At 35.0% G+C, this 22864-nt stretch overlaps 2 protein-coding genes across 2 annotated transcripts in view; both read right to left on the bottom strand.

Moving 5' to 3' along the window:
* Positions 1-9904, bottom strand: part of mcm3ap (minichromosome maintenance complex component 3 associated protein) — a 28104-nt gene extending 18200 nt beyond the window's left edge. The window contains 7 exon segments of the mRNA XM_056465680.1: positions 2378-2517; positions 2679-2881; positions 2990-3137; positions 4542-4623; positions 4743-4978; positions 8118-9560; positions 9832-9904. Of these exon segments, the coding sequence (XP_056321655.1) occupies positions 2378-2517; positions 2679-2881; positions 2990-3137; positions 4542-4623; positions 4743-4978; positions 8118-9459 (2151 nt within the window). The 5' untranslated portion in view covers positions 9460-9560; positions 9832-9904.
* Positions 9905-11104: 1200 nt separating this feature from the next.
* Positions 11105-20641, bottom strand: LOC130235210 (sterol 26-hydroxylase, mitochondrial-like). The gene is given in 10 exon segments (XM_056465675.1): positions 11105-11346; positions 11443-11643; positions 11748-11829; positions 12222-12388; positions 16291-16454; positions 16540-16618; positions 16620-16738; positions 17549-17748; positions 17940-18130; positions 20021-20641. Coding segments are annotated over 10 exon segments (1581 nt in total). The 5' UTR covers positions 20267-20641; the 3' UTR covers positions 11105-11214.
* Positions 20642-22864: the final 2223 nt, after the last annotated feature.

The following is a 22864-nucleotide window of genomic DNA, read 5'->3' as shown; positions in this document are numbered from 1 at the left end:
AAAGCCACTACACTAAAGCAAAACAAAAAAATAAATAAATAAACTTTCTTTAACAGCAGATGAAAGTTGTGGCAGCATGATCGCTTCACAGCAAGAAGGCGCTGGTTAGAGCCTCGGATGGGTCAGTTAGCATTTCTCAGTGGAGTTTGCATGCTCTCCCCGTGATTGTGTAGGTTTCCTCCGGGTGCTCCGGTTTCCCCCACAGTCCAAAAACATGAGGTATAGAGCATTTTAAGGGGTGTAAACAATACCAATGGTCCAAACGTACCTCCTGTTTTATATTTTTCATTTCCATAGCTTCCAAAAATCCAAAAAGGTCCACATATTGATAAGTAATGATATGACAGCTGTTTTAATGTTAGGTCATGATTGAATTGCCTCTTGTTACAGTTATATGGAATAGTTTGACAACAAGGAGGAAATGTTCATGGGCCAATGACATTGCCACATTCAAATGGTCTGTAGATGAATTGGGTAAGCTAAATTGTCCGTAGTGTATGTGTGTGAATTTGTGTGTATGGATGTTTCCCAGTGATGGGTTGCAGCTGGAATGGAATCCGCTGCGTAAAACATATGCTGGATAAGTTGGCTGTTCATTCCGCTGTGGCAAGCCCAGACTAATAAAGGGACTAAGCGGAAAAAAAAATGAATGAATGAATACAAGTTGTAATAGATGCTCTATGTCCCCGGCAGACCATACACACATTTAACACCTGCCCTTAATTCAATTCTTTCTGGTCTTTTTTCTTTGACACACTGTCAAGTGCTCTTAATATTTCTGTGAAACCCTTGTCAATAATTGCAATTTTTTGTTTTACCTCCTGCTGACTGTTTATATAATAAGTGCCATAGCAATATTATTAGCAATATTATCGCTTTTGCCTCATTTTTAGCCAGACTGCAAATATTGCGAAATTGGAAATTTCGTGTGCCCATGCAAATCTGTCCTGGTTGAAAGACCTGATGTCGTTCTTACATTTGGAAAAAAAAATTAAACACTCCCTTAGGAACTCTGTCAGTTTATTTTATAACATGTGGATCCCTGTGATTTCTTTTATCACGACCTTACCTTCTTTGTAAATGAAAAAATTTCCCCCTTCTTTTTCTTTTAGTACTTGGCATAATTTCTTTTTTGTTGGGTAAATTGGTTTGGGATAAGGGTAATGTTTTGGTTGTTCACTTAACTGCATTTCATTATTATTCTGTATGTTCAAAACAAGCAGATTATACTTATTTCGGTAACACTTTATTTTGATGGTCCACTTGTGTATTAGTAGACCGTCTACTTAATATCTGTTGATACTGCTCATTTACCAGACATTTAACTATAAGAAACTTAACAAGTACATGTCAGCACTAACCCTAACCCCAGCCTAACAGTCTACTTATAATCTAATGAGGATTAGTTGCCATGTAGATGCAAAGTAACTTAAATTCAACAAACGGACCATCAAAATAAAGCATGACCTGCATTTCATCTGTCATGCACTCACTGTTATTCAAGTATCTGCTTAATATAATATTTAATGTAATGTTTTTTATTTAATGCCATGTCATCAACCAAGACTATTATCATGGCAAGAACATTTGAACAATAAATATACAATTAAATATCAACAAACAAATGAATACATAAATTAAAGAAGATTTTTAACATTTGTCCCGATGTCACTTTGCTAAAAATGTCCTTAAGAGAGTTCATGTCATAAAAAAGTCTTCTGTAATCGTTAAAAGCAGGGCAGTCCAGTAGAATGCGTTTTACTGTATTTGTGCAGTATAAACAATAGGGTCTTCACCTTTGAGCAATAACATTTTTAAAAAGTCCAGAAACGTAGCAAAAAATACTCTCAAAACATACTAAACGAGTACAGTATTAATACTTTTGTGTGCACATAGAACAAAAATAACTTTATTCAACAGCTTTTTCCCTCTGTGTCAGAATACTGCCTGTTCTTGAAACTAAGCACGAGCACATCGTAGGTAATATGTCAGAGGCATGAAGAAACAGTTGAATAAAATTGTTGTTTTTGTTTAAAGTCCACACAAAAGTATTCTTGTAGCTTGAAAATATTGTACCACTGAAAACAAAAGGACTGTTTTGAGGATGGTTTTTGATTTCTTTTCTAAACTTTGACTGAGATGAGAACCATACTCTCTGGATTACATCTAAATTATCTTAATTTGCTTACTAAAGACAAACAAAGGTCTCAGGGGATTGGAATGACATGAGGGTGAGTAATTTTCATTTTTGGGTCAACTAACACTTTAATTAATATTACCTACTACTTAATAAATGTCCAAACTCTGACACTAAATCTTAATCCTTAGAGAAAAATGTGAATAGAGTCATTATTACACACTGTATATTGTCACAAACCTTTTCAGTGTCTGGAACGACCTCAAAGACACTCAGCTGGTTGCGTGTTTCTCTCATATACCGCTCCTTCTCCGGGCACATATCAGGGCATGTTCCCACAAACACTTTAGACATATCCAGGTCTGTTCTTTTGGGTCGAGCTTCAGAGACAAAAGATTATTATTAGACATTTGTACTCGGCTACAATAAATAAAACACCATCTTACTATTTGCAGTAACAGTTTATACATATTTATGAGATACAATTTTATATTGAAGTTATTATAATAAAATTAAGTATCAAAGCAACTTTAGGCTTTACCTTGACGTAAAATTTTATCTCTCTGCTCAAGGAGGCGATATCTCTCTTCTGCACATTCAGCCACCTGACCAACCAGCGGCTGCAGAACTGAGGGCAAGATATATATGGGTCGTTCTATGCTCCGCTCTTCTGAGACAGACTCAAGCGATCCCTCATTCTCAAACTGGAGAGTTTTAGCAATAGAGGATTTTTTTATCGGAGAGCTATAACAAAAATAAAATAACACGCATCAATAAATCATCATATAAAAAAAGATCATCACGCAGGGATGTTTATTATCATGTTCTACATATTACTTTTTTAAAAGTTACCCTTTAGTAAGAGAACCAGACATGCTGATGGGAATTGCTCTGGGAAGAGGTTTGTGAATAGGGACAGATTGCAGCAATGCAGATGCAGACTCTGGGTCCTCTATGACATCTTTGACCTCCGAGGGTCTAGCAGGTTTATCACCTGGACCTGTAAATTACAAACACTTTAATGAGCATACAGTATGTTTTTTTTTAACACTAGCAAACATTAGGCACCATTTGGTAACGAAAAAAACGTGTACTCATTTTTAAAGTGTGAAAATTAGTTCAGAGTTTTTAATTTAAAAACAGTTGCTGCTTAGAAAATGGATAAAAGACCAGATTAAATCAGCATAAAATCACATTTACTGTTCCCGTGCTTCGAAATGTGCATTTTTATTCAATGTTTGACTTAATCTCAACCGAAACATGGAGGGTGGGACAATGTATAGCTCCTCCCCTTTTTAAAAACAGCCAATAGTGTTTTGTTTTATTACAGCTCTACCAGTGGGAGTGGATGAGCTCAAGCATATCAAATGCAAAGTGTCTTTTAGGGGGCGGGGCATGTGAGATACTAGAGAGCATTTCATTGGTCAAGATTTGATGAGAATCTGAATATGAGGTGACTAATAAAATTGAGGATCCATTAAAGCAGAAGTGACAGACTGCCAACTTTGTATGGTTATATCAGGTGCATATCTTCTAAACGTGAACTGTGTCACTAGCTATGTTTCCATCCACCTATTTTTATGCTCATTTTGAATATGTGCATTAAAAACCGGTTGATGCAAACGGCATGATGCGTATAAATTGTAAAAATTTGCATAAAAAACATAGGCGCATAAGTAGGATAAACTTAGTAGGATAAAGAAAAAGTAAGATAAAGAAAAGATGCACATAAACTGCGATGGAAAAAAAGTTTACCGCACAAAATCCAGTATGCGCATTAAAAAAAGGTCATGTGATTTTGTTATAAGAGATCATGTGATGATAAAAATGTTTGTAAATGGACAAACCAGCAGGCTGAGCACACTGTAAAACATCTGAAATGTGGTTTTGGTCATTCTAAAACGCTTTTATTATTAGTGTTATTATATTAATAATGACCTCTAGAATCAAGAGCATCTGTGCTCCGCGTCTGACACCTTCAAACGCCACCGCGTGTTCACTGCGTGTCTTCTGAAGTCATTTATTAAATTAATAAAAGATTGACGTAGCTTCCCCTACTGCAGCAAATTCGGTTTTTACTGTTGATATTTGGCGCCAGTTAATCAGGAAGTGATGATTTTATTCGCTTTGACTCGTTGGATGGAAACGCTTCTTTTTTCGCACGTCTTTTATGCAATAATCCAGTTTTGAGCATAAAGTTAACTCGCGTTTTTGGATGGAAACATAGCTGCTGTTTGGTGCACATTAGCTCATAGATATCCTATAAACTAACAATACAGATACTAACTACTTCATTTCACTTCATGGGACCTTTAAATGTGATCATCAGCACCATGTGATCATCCTTTAATTAAACCTCTATGTATACATGGAAAAAAAACTTCTTAAAAGTTCTGCTACTCACTTTGTTTTTTTCTTTGCCAAAATATTTGGATTTCATTCCTCTGGAACATCTTTCCTTTCTTTTTGGCTTTGGCTGCTGAAGCCTTGAAGAAGAAGAAGAAAAAAGAATGCTCACTTATTTAATCACAAACACTTTCATCCAGTGTATCCACTTTGCTGGTAATGAACATTTTTTATTAAATATTTAACTGGACATGCTCACATGATCTTGAAAATGCACAATAGCCAGATTCTTCTGAGGCTTAGAATACAATCTGAGCACTTTCCCAAAGTGGCCGAAATGCTGCATAAGGAGGTCTTTCCTGTTGAGGTTGGATGGGATGTTTTTGCACTGTATGACCGTGGCATCAGTAGGAGAGAGACCACCCAAACTGTCTGTGCTCTCCTTTCGAGCAGCTCGTCTACCAGGAGTACGTGTCTGTGGCTCAGGCTGGACTGCTAAAAAGAAATCACACCAATGTTAGCAAGAAAAGTCATTGCAATATTGCAGATGAAAATTAAAGACTCATGATAATTGCATTCATCACACTCTTCCAAATGACTTCCAAATGCTCAGACCTCTATATATTTCTCTATAAAAAGAAAATGTACAAAGAAATGTCTGTAGAGCTCAACAATAAGGACTGCCCAATGGCCCGCGGAGCCAGCATGTGAGATACCCGGTACAGTAGACTGGATTGTTATTGTTATTGGTCCAATCAGGCCAGTGCTGCCTTGTCACTAAAGTTTCATTTGCCTGCGACTGTTTGTCATTTGCGTGCGCATACAACCTTAGAATCAAGAAACAGTTTGTGCTTTTAAGCCTTTAAATGCTACCTTCTCTGTGAAGTCATAAACACCATACTGCTTTCTGGTTCTTTCCTGTCATTTCCAGTGTATTGATTTGTTTAAAAAAAGTCAGCTACTATCTACTACCTATTTTATTTATATATATATATATATATGCTATTTGCTTCATTTAATGACGGTTATACATGTTATGTGTATATATAAATATATATATATATGTGCATATATAATTTTTTTTCCCTTATGTATGTACTCTGACCGGCCACCTAGTTACCTTTGCATGCACGCACACACACACACATTGTTCTTTCATGTTTTTGTTGTTGTTTTGTTTTCTTTGTATGTGATCCCATTTTGTGTACTCGCATATTCAAATAAAAAAAATAGAAAAATAAAAACAATAAAATAAAAAAAGTCTGCTACGTGAGTGAGCTTTTGTTAAATAATTTAGAACTGCAATAAAATACATACACATTTTCCATACTTCTCTTCTTGTTTGCATAACAACACCTTGAATTTTGCTCGTTATACACTACCTGTCAAATGTTTGGGGTCAGTTTTATTTATTTATTCTTGTTTTTTTTTTATTATGTTTTTATTGTTTTTTATTATTATTCTGTTCAAGGCGGCATTTATTAAATGTAAAAAAAAAAAGTAAATTGTTAAATACTTATTCAAATTTTAAATAACTGCTTTCTTATTAGGGCTGAGCAATTAATCTAAAAGTAATTGAAATCGACATTCAGAACCTAAAATCAATCAAATTTTCCCAGGTCAATTTTTTCAACTACTTTAACTACTGTGGAGTCACATGACCCCGCTCTGTTAGCCACACTTTGCAGCCACATCTGATCTCTGGTCAAGTAGGACGATGGACCCATTATTGAGTCTTTGGACGATGATTGAAAGCTGCACCAGAGATGCCTTGAGACGGCATATTTCCATTACATTAAATTATCATTTACATTAAAATATTTGTTTACAGAAGATGTGAGAAACGCACTGATTAAAATATTATTTACAGGATATGCAAGAGATATTTCATTTAGAGGAGATACTGCTTATTTTCTACTTTTAATATGAAAATAATGAAAGTAATTCATATTGTTTTCAGAAGCTATTTATTTTTTTTTTTTTTTAAAGAAAGTGACTTTAAATTGTTTTGATGTTGATGTTCAATAAATAATCATAGATAGTACATAGTGTGTGTTTCCTTTAATTATTTTAAAATCAAGCAATGCAACCTTCATTCAAAAATCTCTCTCTTGTAATATGTGAGCATATCACATTACAAAATCTGTCAGTGACTACGAGGGCAAAAAATAAAAAATAAATAAATAATTGTTTATTAAGTGTAATCAAGTTAAAATGTTCAATTAATCAAGATTTTGGTTTTAGGCCAAATTGCCCAGCCCTATTTCTTATTCTAAGTAGTTTCAAATTAAATTATTAGTCTAGTCATTATTGCTTTTATTACTATTACCATTGATAACAATAATAATAATAATAATTAATATTAGAGTGATTTCTGAAGGATCATGTGACTGAAGACTGGAGTAATTAAGCTGAAAATTCATCTTTAAAGTCACTGGAATAGATTATTAAATTAGATTATCTTTGGGAAATTCAGTTTCATCACAATTGCAATTTTTCAAAATTGTCAGTTGCATTTAAAGAAAAAGTTATGCTGAATAAAAAGCGTATGTATACTGTAGGGCTGCATGATTTTTATTTTTATTTTTGGTTAAAATCAAGATTACAATTTTCTCACGATTCTGTAGATGTAAAATAAAGATTAATATGAGTAGTATTTTTGTTATATTTTCAAACATGGTAAAATTAACAATAATAATATTAGGTTTGTGTGTAAACAGAGCAAACTAGGTCTATGTACAAACAGTGCGTCAGCTCATGCGTGATTTTGGGGTGGTGAATATGTCATTACATTAAGATAGAAATGATATTATAGGGTGAATTATACCTTATAAATAGAGCATGCCACACTTTTAACACAAATTGAAGGTGTTCATGTTGCTGAGCAACATATATAAAACAATGTGAAGACTTGTGCGTCTGCTTTACGCTTCTCTTCTGACCTTGAAAATGTAATTGGCTGAATCGTATAAAAGCTGACTTAAGATCATGTGTAGGGTTGAATCAAGGTCGCAATCTTTTTCTGATTAATTGTTCAACCCTTGTATACAGTTATGTTTGACTTTTGACACATTATTTATAATATGTGGCTAAGAGAGAGATATTAACTTTTCTTTTTTTTTTGATGGGGCCAGTGAAAATTTTGGCAGGGAAAGTAAAAATCTGAACAATTAGCCCGTAGAAAAAATCCTTAGCGTTGATCCCTGATCTGTAATCTAAAAATTAACATTTCTGCAATTTGTCTAAAACAAATAAACCAAAAAATGTGATCCATTTTACATACAGAACATTATAAATTCTGTGATTTGCAAACATTTTTCACAAAAAAACATTCCCCTTAAAAACATAAAATTCCTTATCTTATTCAAAAGGTAAAAAAATGATTTTTTAAATATCCAATGGCATATCAGTGCCATTATATATGATTTTTATTTTTGTCTATGACAGTTGAAATTGATATTATTTAGTTGTGTCTTTTTTATCTTTTTAACATTTAACTTATGTTTACCATCTCCGAAAATGCTTTTTAAGAACTTCTCATTTTTATAAAACAATTGTTATTTGCAATCTGCTGTTAAACATCAAAATTTACATTTAGTTAAATTTAACACCTGAATCACAAGAAAAGACTTACAGACTTCTTCTGCTTTTTTCAAAACTAAGGGAGCCTGAGGTCTCAGAAGTGCAGTGGCCGGATCACTAGATGGACCAGGAGGATCTGGTCTTTCAGGAAGATGATCTTCTCTCTTGACTGGGCTCACTTTGGATTTTAGGACGTCAGACATTGCAACGCGGAAGAGCCCTCCAGCCATGACACGGCTTCTCAGAAGTGGCCGTTTGGCGGGTTGTCTCGGCCCGTCTGCTCCAGTTTCACTTGTATCACTTTTAGCTGCATCTGCTGGCTCCTCTTTACGTTTCATACCAAAACTCACAAAAGCTGTTTCCCCTCCACTGCTCTGCTCTGTTTTATCTTCGGCTCTTTCAGTTTTTGGGACACCAAATGCAAAGGGTCCAATCCCAGTACCACCAAATGCAGGCACTTTGTTGTCTGACTGAGGTTGAAGGCTCTGCGGTGTGAAGCTGAAGGTGGAGGGAGTCGTGGGCTGAGAAGCAGATGTGCTGCTGCTGGACGGGTTGGCAGGTTGAGAGAAGGTGAACTGAATGCTGCCGCCCACACCAACTGTCTCTTTTTGTGAAAAATTAGAATTGGAGAGAGAAACAGAAGGAGCCGCAGCCGGCTGTGAGAAGCTGAAGCCCAGAGGGCTTGGCTTTACACATGAAAACAGTGAACCACCAGAGGAATTATCCATGACTTTGGAGGATCCAGCAGTTTCTGAGGCAGAAGACAAATTTGCGCTTGTTGGTTCTGGAGTGACACTAAAAATAGGCTTGAAGACTGCTTCGTTTGGTGGCTTGAAAGAAAACTGATTTCCACCTGTGGGATTTTCAGCCCTGCTGCCTATTGAGGAGATGGATGTTGCCGCTGGTACAGGAAGACCAGAGAGCTGACCAAAACTAGGCTGACTGGTAACAGTGCTGCTGAAGCTGGTTGAGGAGGACTGCGAAACATTGGAGGAAAGACTGAATGCAGACGGCTGACCGAAAGCTGAGCTTTGGATCTGTCCCGTAGCTTGAGAGTATGAAGGTGGTGGTGGCTGTCCAAATCCAAGTGTGCCCCCCTGACCCAAACTTGACTGCCCAAAGGCAGGGGGTGTTCCCAAAAAGGAGAATGACGATGTTTGCCCCAATCCTTGTGATAACCCGCCGGTTTGGCCAAAAGTGGGTGTTTGAGCGAAGACTGGAGGTTGTGGTGTTGGCTGACCAAAAGCAGGCTGACTAAAAGCAGAGGGTTGGCCAAAACTAACACCCTGTGCTGGGTTCTGTTGGGAAAAGGACTGGAATAGGTTTCCAGACTGATTAGTGTTCGGTGCCTGAAAGGCAGCTTGTGGTCTGCCAAAGATGTTGGAAGGATTCATGATGGATGAAGCAAGAAAAACAATCGTTAAGATATAACGTTACTGATGTGATCGTGAGCTAGTCATGACCAACAAATCCTGTAAACCATGTCCTATGAATCCTGTAAAACAAAGACAGAAAAGTTACCTATGTTTTGATTTTATCTAATAGAAGTTACACGACAGAAGTTCCTAAATATAAATAGTTTTAAAAGCTCAAATGGGGCATCGTTAAAACAAATGGCGATCTGAGTGCTGAGCGGCGCTTACGTGTCCAAATCCAAAATGAACTACCTAAATACATTTAATACGTGTATGTGTTTCAAGTCTATACATTTTGTACACAAAAATCAAGCGCACTTCAAATGGAAAAGGAGTAAAAACTGTAAATACTTTAGCTGTGTCCTCTTCTTACTCAGACCGGATGTTTATTTCTCTTGTTCGTGAATTGGCGCCTCGATTCAACGAGAGTCTCGGGCGACTACGGCCTCTACAGGCAGGCAGGAACATGACAACATTAGCAGACTAGCGCGTTTCTCCATTTCATGATAAAAGGCCACGTGCCAGTAAACCTTTCAGGTATGATAGAAAAAGGCTTCTCTTAATACATTCAATGGCCAATTCCACCTAAAATCAATGAAACGCATTTCAAAATTTGTCATAGGATTTATCCTGTTTCTAATTTTCTACACAAGCGATTTGAATTTGATAAGGCAGTATATATATATATACCTTCTGTGAATCTACGGATGAAACTTTAGAACATCTATTTTGTGCTTGCCCCATTTCATGCAAATTCTGGAGTGATGTTAGAGAATGGCTGGCATTAAAAATGTCAAACAGTTTTTAACATCCACTGTTCTGTTTTATGTTGATGGATTAGATAAATCAATATCAGACATTGTGAATTTTGTTTTCCTATTTGCTAAATATCACAGACACTGCTGTAAGTGGAGAGACTGTCCCCCATACTTTGAACATTTCCAAAACGAACTTAAACTCTATTATCCCTCACTAAAATTACTTAAAAATTTTCGTGCCCAAAAATTATCATCGGACATTCATAAGTTTCTTGTGTTTTGAGCTTTATTTATTTATTTGTTATTATTTCATTGCCTTACCTGTAATATGAACCCCCTAGGTTTATTGCTGAACGTTTTGTAATTGATTTGTTATGTTGTTATGTTGCTATGTTGTTATCTCTACGAGACTTTGTATTATATGTTTTAAAAAATGAAAAAAAGGCGAAATGCACTCAACTTTAAACACACTCAACTTTTAAAATAATTAAATTGAACAATATATACAAACACAACTTTATACTGAGCAAACATGATAGCATAAAAACCACATTGTACTTTTTTTCTGGAAGATACAATGTCATGGCATGCTTAAGCCATTCCATAATAAAATAAGACAAGCTGTGGACAATGAATTTGTGTTTACGCAAGTCTTCAAAAAATATTATTTTGTTTGTCTGATAATCCATTTGCAAAGTACAGTTAATACAAAATAAGCATTGTCAAGAAATGCATGAAATACATGGAAGTATTGCAGTGAAATAAACAAATATCCACAATTCCAGTTTTCTTCAATAATGAACAATAACACAGATATTTTGGATTCATTAAAAAGTTTAATTGATTTTTACATCTATAAAATATATTCATATCTATCTATTATCACAATGAAATAAATATTACTGGATGACAAACAAACAATTTTATGCTTGTGAGTCTTTTATGCATCCTATTACAAAGAACAGAAGAATCATATTCAGTTAAAGTCAGTCTTCTGTCTCTCCACAAAGTGCAGATTAACCTTCTTGTTGGGAACAAGCACTGAACGAAAGTTTGCCTTAACTTCACCTACAGTCGGGTCTGGTCGGATTTCAAACAACTGGATTAGCTGCAATTAAAAAACACAATCACAAACAGCACAATTAATAATGCAATGTCACTGTCTGGCAGAACAGTTTATAATTAATCTGTTGTTCTCTCTCACCCTAGCCAAAGCCAGATGCATTTCCAGTTCAGCAATGCGACGACCGACACAAGCTCTGACTCCAAAACCAAATGGGATTGACCCAAATGGGTTTGGTCTGGTTCTGCCGTCTCGCAGCCAGCGCTCAGGTTTGAACTTCTGTGGTTCTGGAAAGACTTTCTCATCATGGCTGATTGCATAGTGAAACAGATTAAATGTTGTCTTTTTCAACAAACAAAAAAGAAGAAGAAGAATTGGATTTAGTGATGTTAATTTCAAAATGGACAATTTTTTTTACTTCCTATCCTAACAAGAGGCCAATTCACCTTTTTAGGAAAAAAGTATTCACCAATGACAACTTCTGTTTCTGCAATAAGACGGGAATTTACAGGCACCACCGGATACAACCTGTGCAGAAAATTACATATGCAGATCCATTATAAAGTAATAGTACAGTGCATGTGTGCATGTGTGAAATAATTAATTTATGATTTTGACAAAAGTCTTGATAATTTGTTAATTTATTTATTATTTATGTCTTCCCTCAATTATTTGAATTGAGTATATCACTATTTTCATTATAATGTTTTTAATATAGTAAAAAAAATCTTCAGGAATGATAAAATATTTACACAGAGAAACAGTTCTTGTACAAACTAACTGGTTTTACTGTATTTTTGATCAAATAACTGCAGTCATGGTAAGCATAATAGACTTCTTTCAAAATATTTGATAAAATCTGACCATTTTATTAAAGGTATTCCATCAATTTTAAAGCAATATATCACATTCAACAACACCTTAATGTTTCCTTGATGACGGCTTTTAGGAAAGGCATGCTGTTCACTTCTTCTGCTGTTGGGATTCTGTCGTCCTTTAAGACTTTGGTTACCTCCTGATACAAAGTCTCCTGAGCTTCTGGGTCTTTTGAGAGGAGATAAAGAGCCCACAACATGGTGTTGGAGGTCTAGAACATCAATAAAGATAATTTTAAAATCATCTTGAAATGGTAGTTGTGATGACCCTTTCTTCCCTATTATGACTAGCATCAGACTGAAATAGCTTCTCAAATTAGACAAAATGTGCACCAAGATTGGATTTGGTCAATTGTAGTCAATCTCAAAAATAAGAATAGGACTGGCTTGCATATATCAGTATATATCAGTAGTGCTAATATCTTTTTTTATTTTTGAATCTATGCAATATTTCCATTTTGCTGTCAGGGGTGCCTTCTGCACGTAAGTTTGCACTAAACTCAAATGGTTCGTTCTCCCAAAATGACAATTTTGTAATAATTACTCACCCTCACGTGGTTCCAATGCCCTGAGACCTTTATTCATCTTCAGAACACAAATTAAAATATTTTAAACTAAATCTGAGAGCTCTCTTAACTTCTCTATACAGTGGCGGTCATGGGAAGTTCAAAAAAATTAAACAAAAAAAAGGAATCAGGTCCCAGTAACGTACAGTATGTTCCACTGCTGACTATAATGACTAGGGATGTCCCGATCAGGTTTTTTTTGCCCTTGAGTCAAAGTCATTTCATTTTGACTATCTACCAATATCGAAACTTGATCCAATACTTCTATAATACTTAAAAAAAAAAGAATAAAGAAGAGCGAAGAAACAGATCCAGGATGTTTCTTATTTTTTATTTAATCTACCTTATTTAAACATTTAGAGCAAAACAAACAGAGCACTTCTGTGAGGTAGCTTAAACAATCAATTAATAAATTACATCAATCCTTCACTTTTGAACTTTAGCACAACAGTAAATATAAAAATAATCAAATATAAAAACAAATAGCTCCTTAACTTAAAATACCCGACAGGCAATCCCAAGATTACATATCTTAAAGTTTGCTATGGCAATGTTGTTATCATCAACTTTATAATGCCTCCAGACCACAGACATACTCGCAATTTCCGCTTTAAGCTACTTCCGTATTTTACTTTGCCGGCATTTAACCAATAGTGTCTCTGCAACAAAGTGATGTCATGCTGCAAGCGTTGCTGTTTCTGTGTGAAGTCAAGAAAGAGGTCTAACTCTGTGCCACCGCATAACTATAGATGTGTTAAAATAATAAGATATATATATAAACCTCCAAGTGCCAACTGAATTTCCTTCTAAAATTAGCATTTTTCTCAGGCTACTATGTATAAGTTGAGTAATTTCCCTTTGATGTCAATTATTATGTTATTTTCATTGCCTTGAATGTGAAAATAGTCAACATAAATAATAGGAGTCTCAGAAAAATGCAAATTTTAGAAGAAAATTTCAGATGGCACTTAGAGGTTTTTGCATCTGAACTCTTCATATATTCTAGTCCTGATCGGGAGATAATGTCTGATTCTGATCAAGTCTGAAACTGTATGATTGGGTCTGATTTCCTATCATGTGAACGGATCTGGACATACCTAATAATTACAAATACAAAGCCCATAGTACAGTGCATCCGGAAAGTATTCATATCGCTTTACTTTTTTCACATTTTGTATGTTCCAGCCTTATTCCATAATGGATTAAATTAATTTATTTCCTTAAAAATTCTACACACAATACCCCACAATGACAATGTGAAAATGATTTTTTTCTAATTGTTGCAAATTTATTAAAAATAAAAAGCCTCAAGTCTTTTTGAATATGATGCCACAAGCTTGGCACACCTGTCTTTGGGAGTTTTTGCCCATTCCTCTTTGCAGTATCTCTCAAGCTCTATCAGGTTGGATGGGAAGCGACGGTGTACAGCCATTTTCAGATCTCTCCAGAGATGTTCAATAGGATTAAGTCCTGGGCTCTGGCTTGGCCACTCAAGGACATTCTCCGAGTTGTTGTGAAGCCACTCCATTGATATTCTGATGGTGTGCTTTGGGTCATTGTCCTTTTGGAAGATGAACCCTCGCCCCAGTCTGAGGTCAAGAGCACTCTGAAGCAGGTTTTCATTCAGGATGTCTCTGTACATTGCTACATTCATCTTTCCCTCTATCCTGACTAGTCTTCCAGTTCCTGCTGCTGAAAAACATCCCCACAGCATGATACAGCCACCACCATGCTTCACTCTAGGGATGGTTTTAGCCTGGTGATGAGCGGTGCCTGGTTTTCTCCAAACGTAACGCCTGGCATTCACTCCAAAGAGTTCAATTTTAGTCTCATCAGATCAGAGAGTTTTGTTTCTTATGGTCTGAGAGTCCTTCAGGTGACTTTTGGCAAATTCCAGGAGGTGAGTGGCTTCTGTCTGGCCACTCTACCATACAGGCCTGATTGGTGGATTGCTGCACAGATGGTTGTCCTTCTGTAGGTTTCTCCTCTCTCTACAGAAGAACGCTGGAGCTCAGACAGAGTGACCATCGGGTTATTGATCACCTCCCTGACTAAGGCCCTTCTCCCCTGATCACTCAGCTTAGATGGCCGGCCAGCTCTAGGAAGAGTTCTGGTGGTTCCAAACATCTTCCACTTAGGGATGATGAAGGCCAGTGTGCTCATTGAAACTTTCAGAGAAGCAGAATTTTTTCTGTAAACTTCCCCAGCTTTGTGCCTCAAGACAATCCTGTCTCTGAGGTCTACAGACAATTCCTTTGTCTTCATGCTTGGTTTGTGCTTTGACATGCACTCTCAACTCTGGGACCTTATATAGACAGGTGTATGCCTTTTCAAATCATGTCCAATCAACTGAATTTATCACAGGTGAACTCCAATTAAGCTGCTGAAACATCTCAAGAATGATCAGTGGAAACATGTACCTGAGCTCAATTTAGAGCTTCACGGCAAAGGCTGTGAATACTTCTGTACATGTGATTTTTCAGCTTTTTTATTTTTAATAAATTTTCAACAAGTATGGGGTATTGTGTGTAGAATTTTGAGGAAATAAATTAAAAATTAATCCATTTTGGAAGAAGGCTGTAGCAAAAAATGTGCAAAAAGTGAAGTGCTATGAATACTTTCCGGATGCACTGGTAATGTGCACCCTGACCTGAAGTGAAAGACACAGGCAAACAAAGTTGTTGTTTTGTTTTTTTTGTAACACAAAAGTGCTTCCTATGACCACAGTTGAACCCCTGAAGTCACATGGAATGACATTTTGGTTCCTTTCTGGACTTTAAATGTCTCTGGACCATTGCTGTCTACGGAGGATGAGAGAGCTCACTGATTTCATCTAAAATATTTTAATTTGTGTTCTGAAGATGAATGAAGCTCTCAGGGGATTGGAATGACATTGGAATGAGGGTGAGTAATTAATAACAGAATTTTCTTTTTTTTTATTAATTTCAAACTCTTCTCAGTATACGCTTTCTTTAGCAAAGATAATTAGATTTACATTTTCATTTGTCTCTCGTGCTATTGACTAGCTTACTCTTAATGAGAAGAGGTGGTCACTGTTTGAAGTACTATTGATGTTGTGTAAAGTCTTGTATATTTGTTGTGAATTGTCAAAATCTATTAGTCTGCACAACAAATCATCCCAAAAGGGGACAATATAGTTTACATTAACAGCATTTTTGAGTGAATTAAACCTTTTTTAAATGAATGGCTAAAATATTTGTTGTTGGAAAATAAATGCCATATTTTACACCTTCAAGTAAATGTATTGTTATTATAGCAGCAAGTGTACAGTGACAATCGTAACGGGGTAATCAGAGTAATTAAAATTGCGAATAATTCCAATAGAAAGAACTTTACTGTGAGAACACGTTACACATACTGTATGTTACATGTGTACATTTTCTGGAATGAGCGATGTATTTCTGTCAGTTCACCTAATGGCCACAGGTGTTGTTAATGACATGACTTTCTGAATTCTACATATAGCCAATATTTAAAACTCCTACAAATTTTGTTTACTAGTCAAATCTATAGAAGGAGCATCTTACTGTGTCAACGCCAGCCAACAGCAGCTCAGATACACTTCCATAAACTTCTTTGCTGCTTATCTTGCCACTAGAAAGCAGGTATGTGAGATACTCCCCAGCAACCTCCTGATTTGTATCTACACGCTTCTGAATGGCCTCAATCTTCATGTCAATCATTTTTGTGCCTATGAGTAATCCATATGTATCGACATCATCAAACTACACAACAAATCTCTTAAAGTCGGTCTAAAGCCAATGTGTGAAGCTTACCGAACTTGAATATGCCATCCCAGCCATCAATGTACTTCTGCCAGAATGGCAAGTAATTGCGGGTCCAGTTGGGCAGAAGGGGCCACGTGCATGTTGTAGGTGAACATTTGAGCAATGGAATTAATAAACTCTTGTGTCTCAGCAGGAATCTCTTTCTCCAGACAGCCAATGCGTGTCTCAAACAGAATGGATGCAATCCCTGTGAAGAAAAGTATGCTAATTATTATGGGCAAATTAAAACATGTTAAAAAAGGTGTTACATTGGTGTGCAAATTGAGTGTAATAATATAAAGACAAAAATGTATTTATTTATTTAATGTAAGGCTTATAACATGACTCTTAACATTATAACATTATATCAGGGGTCTTACAGCAGAAGGAGGACAATTAATTAACTTTCTCCATAAAACAATAGAAAATATTCTTGGAACACTTAAACTGTGTATATAATTGTGCATATTGGGCAAATGTTAAATCTTTTACATTACTGGAAAATACGAAGAAACAAAAAATACTGACCCTAAAACAAATACACTATGTTTATTTCAAATAAAAAGTCCATATGATTCATGCGATCACAGACACTGGAGAAATGATGATAAATACAGTAATCAGCTTTGCCATCACAGAAATCGTTTACATTTTAAAATACAAGACAGGTATTTTATTTGTAATACTATTTCTGAAGAATATTACTGTTTTTACTTTATTAAAAATCTGATTAAGGTCTTGGAGAGCATAAAAAACGTCTATCAAAAAATGGTACTGATCTTGGATACATACTAAAAAGTTTTGTTAATTTAAATGTAACTAAACATAAGCTATTTCACAACATATTACTATAATTGCTAAAGTTGCATTTGTCCAACAATTGTCACTTTTTTAAAAGAATTACTTGGACTTTGTTTCATGTTGTAATTTCAGGTTGCTCGCTAATTACCCTTCTGGGAATATGTACTTTACTTCTACTTAAGGGAATTAGTTTCACACACAAATGAAGTGGAAATACCTTCAAGAGAGAATCGGTAAAGCTCATTGGTCAGATTAGAGACCAGATCCCCTGTAGGACTCATCTCCCGCAGATAATAAATGCGTTTGATGAAGTCTGTGATCACTGCATTCACCACATCTCCATACTGAACTGAGTCCTTTGGATGCAGCATGCGTTTGTTCAGCACCGCTCGCAGTTTGTACCATTTCTCTCCTTCTCTGTTGAACAACACAGTCTCTTTTCAGATGAGCAACAAAACAGTGGAAATTGATAAGAGTTCATTAACTTATAGAACACGAAACTGCTACATTAGCCAAATGTACTTTGGCCTCATAAAATCTCCAGACTTGATTAGTTCTGCATGTTTGGGCTGTAAAACGTGTTATTTATACAAATCCTTTGTTTTTACTCTGTGAAAGGGCCATAGCTAATGCCTCTTAAGTCCCGATGCTCCGTCCACAGAGTCATGTATCCTCTGCATGGATATTTCTCATCTTTTCGAAGGAGTTCTTCCAGTAGCTCCACACTGCTTATTGAAATGCCTTGGAGGTTTCCAGCATTCATTTTCCACAAGGGGCCATAAACCTGTTTTTGATATAACTGGAGAGATTAAAAAGATGTAAAACATAACCAAGATGTCCGTGTGGTCTTGATACAAATTGCAATTATTACACATCTATTAGCCTACAGATAATTACACATCTCCAAACGGATTTAGAGCAGGTAACAGTACAACTAGCTATTTAAAAGTGTTTAGTTTTACATGACAGTTGTTTCTTTTCGATTCAGTAAAACACCTGACAGTCTGAGCACATAAACAATAACAATAATGTCAAGAGCAGGGATGGGCAGTATTTATGATACATGTGTTTCAAAGACGTATTTCAAATACAAACTAGTATTTTGTCATTTGTATTTTATGGAGTTTATGAAAACGGGTTTATATTTCAAATGCTAGTATATATATATATATATATATATATATATATATATATATATATATATATATATATATATATATATATATATATATATATATATAGTATATATATCAAATTACTTTAGTGTCTTGTATTTTTAAAATACTGTAAAATACTTTGTAAGGAGTCTACATGATGACATTATAATAATGCGGCTTCAGATTGATGCTTTCTCAGTTATTTGCCTAGTCTTGAGATCAGAACAGAAAACTGATTAAGAAGGTGGTCAATGCTTAGAGTCTGGATGGAAATTATGCAACAAACAAAATAACAGACAAAGGGCAACAAAAGTCAACAATCATTGAAAAATAGTATATTGCACAATGCTAAGACCAGTAATATATAAAGGCAGTATAGTGTACAATTCAGCATCAGCATCTTTGCTTAAGAAATGAGATGGAATAAAATCTCAGTCCATAAGAACAGGATGTAAAGCCTTCAACACATAATCATTGTCAGTCTCAGTGCTGCAGGTAGAAATGCAGAGGAAGTTTAGAAATATAAAACACCTAAAGACTGTGTATTGGTGTTCACTAAGGGGGTAAACAGAGACTCTTCCAGTTAAAGAAGAACTGAAAACATCTTGGGAAAATTAGTAAACTGTACAAATAATAGTAGTTTTGGAAGGATTTCTGATGTATATGCCAAGAAAAGACAAAAACATAAATCCGACAGTGGTGATTCCTACAATACTTTGTATCGGCTGTTTCAAATGCCAGTAGATGATCTGCAGATGCAGTGTACAGTTAATGAAGAGATGCCAAAGTGGCACAATACAATATATGAGACACAAATATTTAATAATACTCCAGTCCTTACAGACTGGTCAAAAACTCCAGACTCCCGGTTCAAGGCAGCAGCAGGATATATACTGTATGAAGAGTTTATTTGCAAGGCAAAAACTGATAACTCAATATTTTAGAGATATCATGTTTGAAGAGTACAATTGCAAAAAAAAAAAAAAAAAAACATGATTTATGAAGATGACTAAAACTGGAGATTTTAGAAGTTTTCAGAAATTATGTTTTTACATTAGGTATTAAAGATTTTAATTACAAAAAAAAAAAAAAAAAACATTTATTCAACAACAACAACAAAAATCCCCTCTTCATACATCACCCTTTTAAAATATAAGACTGTTAAGAGATGGTGTTAATTTTACTGGCAACACATTGGATGGAAACACAATAAAGAGATATGTGTTCCAACTCATTATCCACATTATGAGATAATGTACATCATAAAGTCCGTACAATTTAATGGTGAAGGGAATGATCTAATAGGCCTGATTGAAGGTTTGCGAAGAAATATCATGCTCCCTTGTAAAAGTATTTTGTAGTATTTTCAAAATACAGTATTTAATTTTGATACATTTCTGGCTGCTGTATTTTGATACACGTAAAACTGTGGTATTTGGTTTTTTATTTTAAAATACATTTCAATGTACTGGTCAGAGTCCTGCAGATACAATCACATGATAAACAAATACTGCTGCGTTATTGCTTTATACCTGTAGCTCATGTGCGCTATTTAGGTACCCTTTGAAGAGCATTTGATACAACATGGTAAAGATTTTGATCTCTGGAAGGTCAGCCTCAGTCTTCAGCTTTCTGTGGCCATCCTGGACACTGACAGAAGCAGCCGCAGCATTTCCTGCTGCTCTCCTGAAGCCTGTGGACGCTGCCGTGGATCTCAGAAAACTCAATCCGATCCTTTCTGCAGAGCTCAAAGCAAAACAAACGGCCATTATGGACATTGACAGAAGAATGAGGTTAACGAAACCGATCGGGATGGGAGGGAGGGGGAGGTGGGACGAAAAGACTTGCTTGTTAACCCTTCACTAGCTGTTGTACTATAATATAACGTGAGTTGTTGTTTTGAAAATGTTAACTGTTATTGTCATTAATAATGAGGATGACATTTAAAATATTGTCTAACGCACGCCCTGGTGTCGTTACAAACTGTCGGCCTTTTTCTGGAGCACAAAAGTTGAACTTAAAGAAAGTAGTTTTTGTGCTCCAGAAAATAACAAATAGAACATGTAGCTGGGTCATTATCATTATCACATTATCAGCCTGAGACATTAATTTTTTTTTGAGATTTTGATTTAACCTAAAATAGTTGTTGGATTATAAAGGACCTTCGGCTGTAAGAAATTAATGTTGGTCAAGCTCCTGCAGTCTTCACAAATAATCTGCAAGCAGAAAACAGTAAACAAACCTCAAATTGTGTCAGCCCTGTCATAGACAAATTCAAAGTAATATATAAGTATATTTTCATTGCAGTGTGATTATAAAATGTATATTTTCAGAACGGTAATGTGTCCCTTTACCAACCCAACTTTATAGATTATGGAAAAAGTCTATTTATAATAAAGAAATACTGGACAAAACATTTATTTCCCAATTAAATAAGCAATCATTGCACGCTATTTTCAAAATAAATCCCAAAGGCCTAAAATACTTAGTCAAACATTATTAACTGGCCCTTATTGGTTAATTAAGAAATCACACAAGATTTTGCTGAAGTTATAAATTATTTGTTTATTTTCATAAATGTTGAACATGACGGTGGAAAACAAGATGTCGGGGTGGACATTGGCATGACAGGGTGGACAAAGGCCTAAATCACTGAACTAAATGGAGGAGCATTTGAAAAACAACAGGTACAACAAGAAATATTTAAGGGTTAATATAAAAGGGTTATAAAACTTTTCAAGAATTCAAATTCTGTTTTCACTATAACTACTGCAAACACTGAGCCACCATGCTGCCTCTTCTGTTATCAATTAGGTTTTATTAATATGCAAATTAATGGGAAAATAAACAATGATTGTCCTACAAATAAAACAAAATCTGCTAATGAATTTAAATCTTTACATTGTATTGGAGGAGTGAAGGGAATGGTGGAAGCAACTCAAATTAAACACCTTGATAATGCTGTTTTTTTCAGAATAAGGTAAATAATTAGATTACAGATGTTCACATAAATGTACAAATACTTTATTTCAAACAGTCAATGAGCTCTATTATATATACTTTAAAAGGATATTCTTTATGTTTACTCAGACAGATATGGCCAAAGGGTTTGTAGTGCTGTAACAAAAAAACAATAACTAATTAACAATAAAATATTAAATAAATAAAGTGTCAATAACAATGCATATGTCCACCCTGTCAATGGACGATTTGTGACAGGGTGGATATTTATACAACACAGGTTGTACCTGTAGCTGGTAAAGTGTTTTTTTCTATTTTTGTTAATATGTTGTTAATATTTTTCTTTTTATGTTAATAAATATTTCACTACGACAGGGTGGACATGTTAAACTTGACAACATTCAGTTTCAAACACAATATGAGGAAAAATAGGAAACATAAGTGTAGATACTTAATGTGTGCTCATCAAATATTTTAACCTCCTCTGAAGAAAGGCAAAATGGGCATGGGGATACCAATGAGTACATCAGAGGGTTTCTTAAAGGGGCATTTACCACATCATGACAGGGTGGACAGCAATTTAAAGGACACATGCAAAAGGATTAAAATTACGAAAACAAAATAAAAGTTATTAAAATGACTTTTTTGTCAAATAACTTGTTAAGACAATAAGAATATTTAAAAATCTTTTTAATTTTATCTCATTTTTTAGACTCACTGAAGCTGGCTGAGCAGTGTGTGGAACATGGCAAAATCACATCAATTTAATTAAAGAATATGTTAAAAATTGACAAAAACATTTCAAAACACTTATAATCCTACCTGCATGTGTGTAAAGGTTTAACCAACTATATTAAAACATCAGAATTTCATTATTTAATGAATGACCCAGTTACGACTGATGGATGTGCACGTATTCATTTGTAATACGTCGTATAGACCTCCTTGTGAGGCATTCAGTTGACGTCTATGCGACGCATAATCACAAAGGTTTAATATTAAAGTATGTCTGTGTGAGACATCTGATTTATACAACATGGGTGTCGTTTTAATTTGTGTTATGACAGGCTGAGAAAACAAAGGCAGCTTTTAAACTAACACAATACTTATAATGTTTGTATGTGTTTCAAAATGTATTATTTTATATGTGTATCATATTAAAAAAAAGGAATAAAAACTGTAAATTATTTAGTGCTGTCACATGACAATGAATTTGTGTTTACGCAAGTCTTCAAAAAATATTATTTTGTTTGTTTGATAATGCATTTGCAAAGTACAGTTAATACAAAATGAGCAGATTGTCAAGAACGTAAGAAATGAAATTATTGCAGTGAAATAAACAAATATCCACAATTCCTGCTTCTCCAATTATGAACAATAACACAGATATTTTGAATTCATTATAAAGTTTAATT

Source organism: Danio aesculapii, chromosome 9 (assembly GCF_903798145.1).
Source record: "Danio aesculapii chromosome 9, fDanAes4.1, whole genome shotgun sequence".
Classification (NCBI taxonomy): domain Eukaryota; kingdom Metazoa; phylum Chordata; class Actinopteri; order Cypriniformes; family Danionidae; genus Danio; species Danio aesculapii.
Note: the sequence above shows the minus strand (reverse complement) of the source record. Positions and strands in the feature narration are given on the sequence as shown.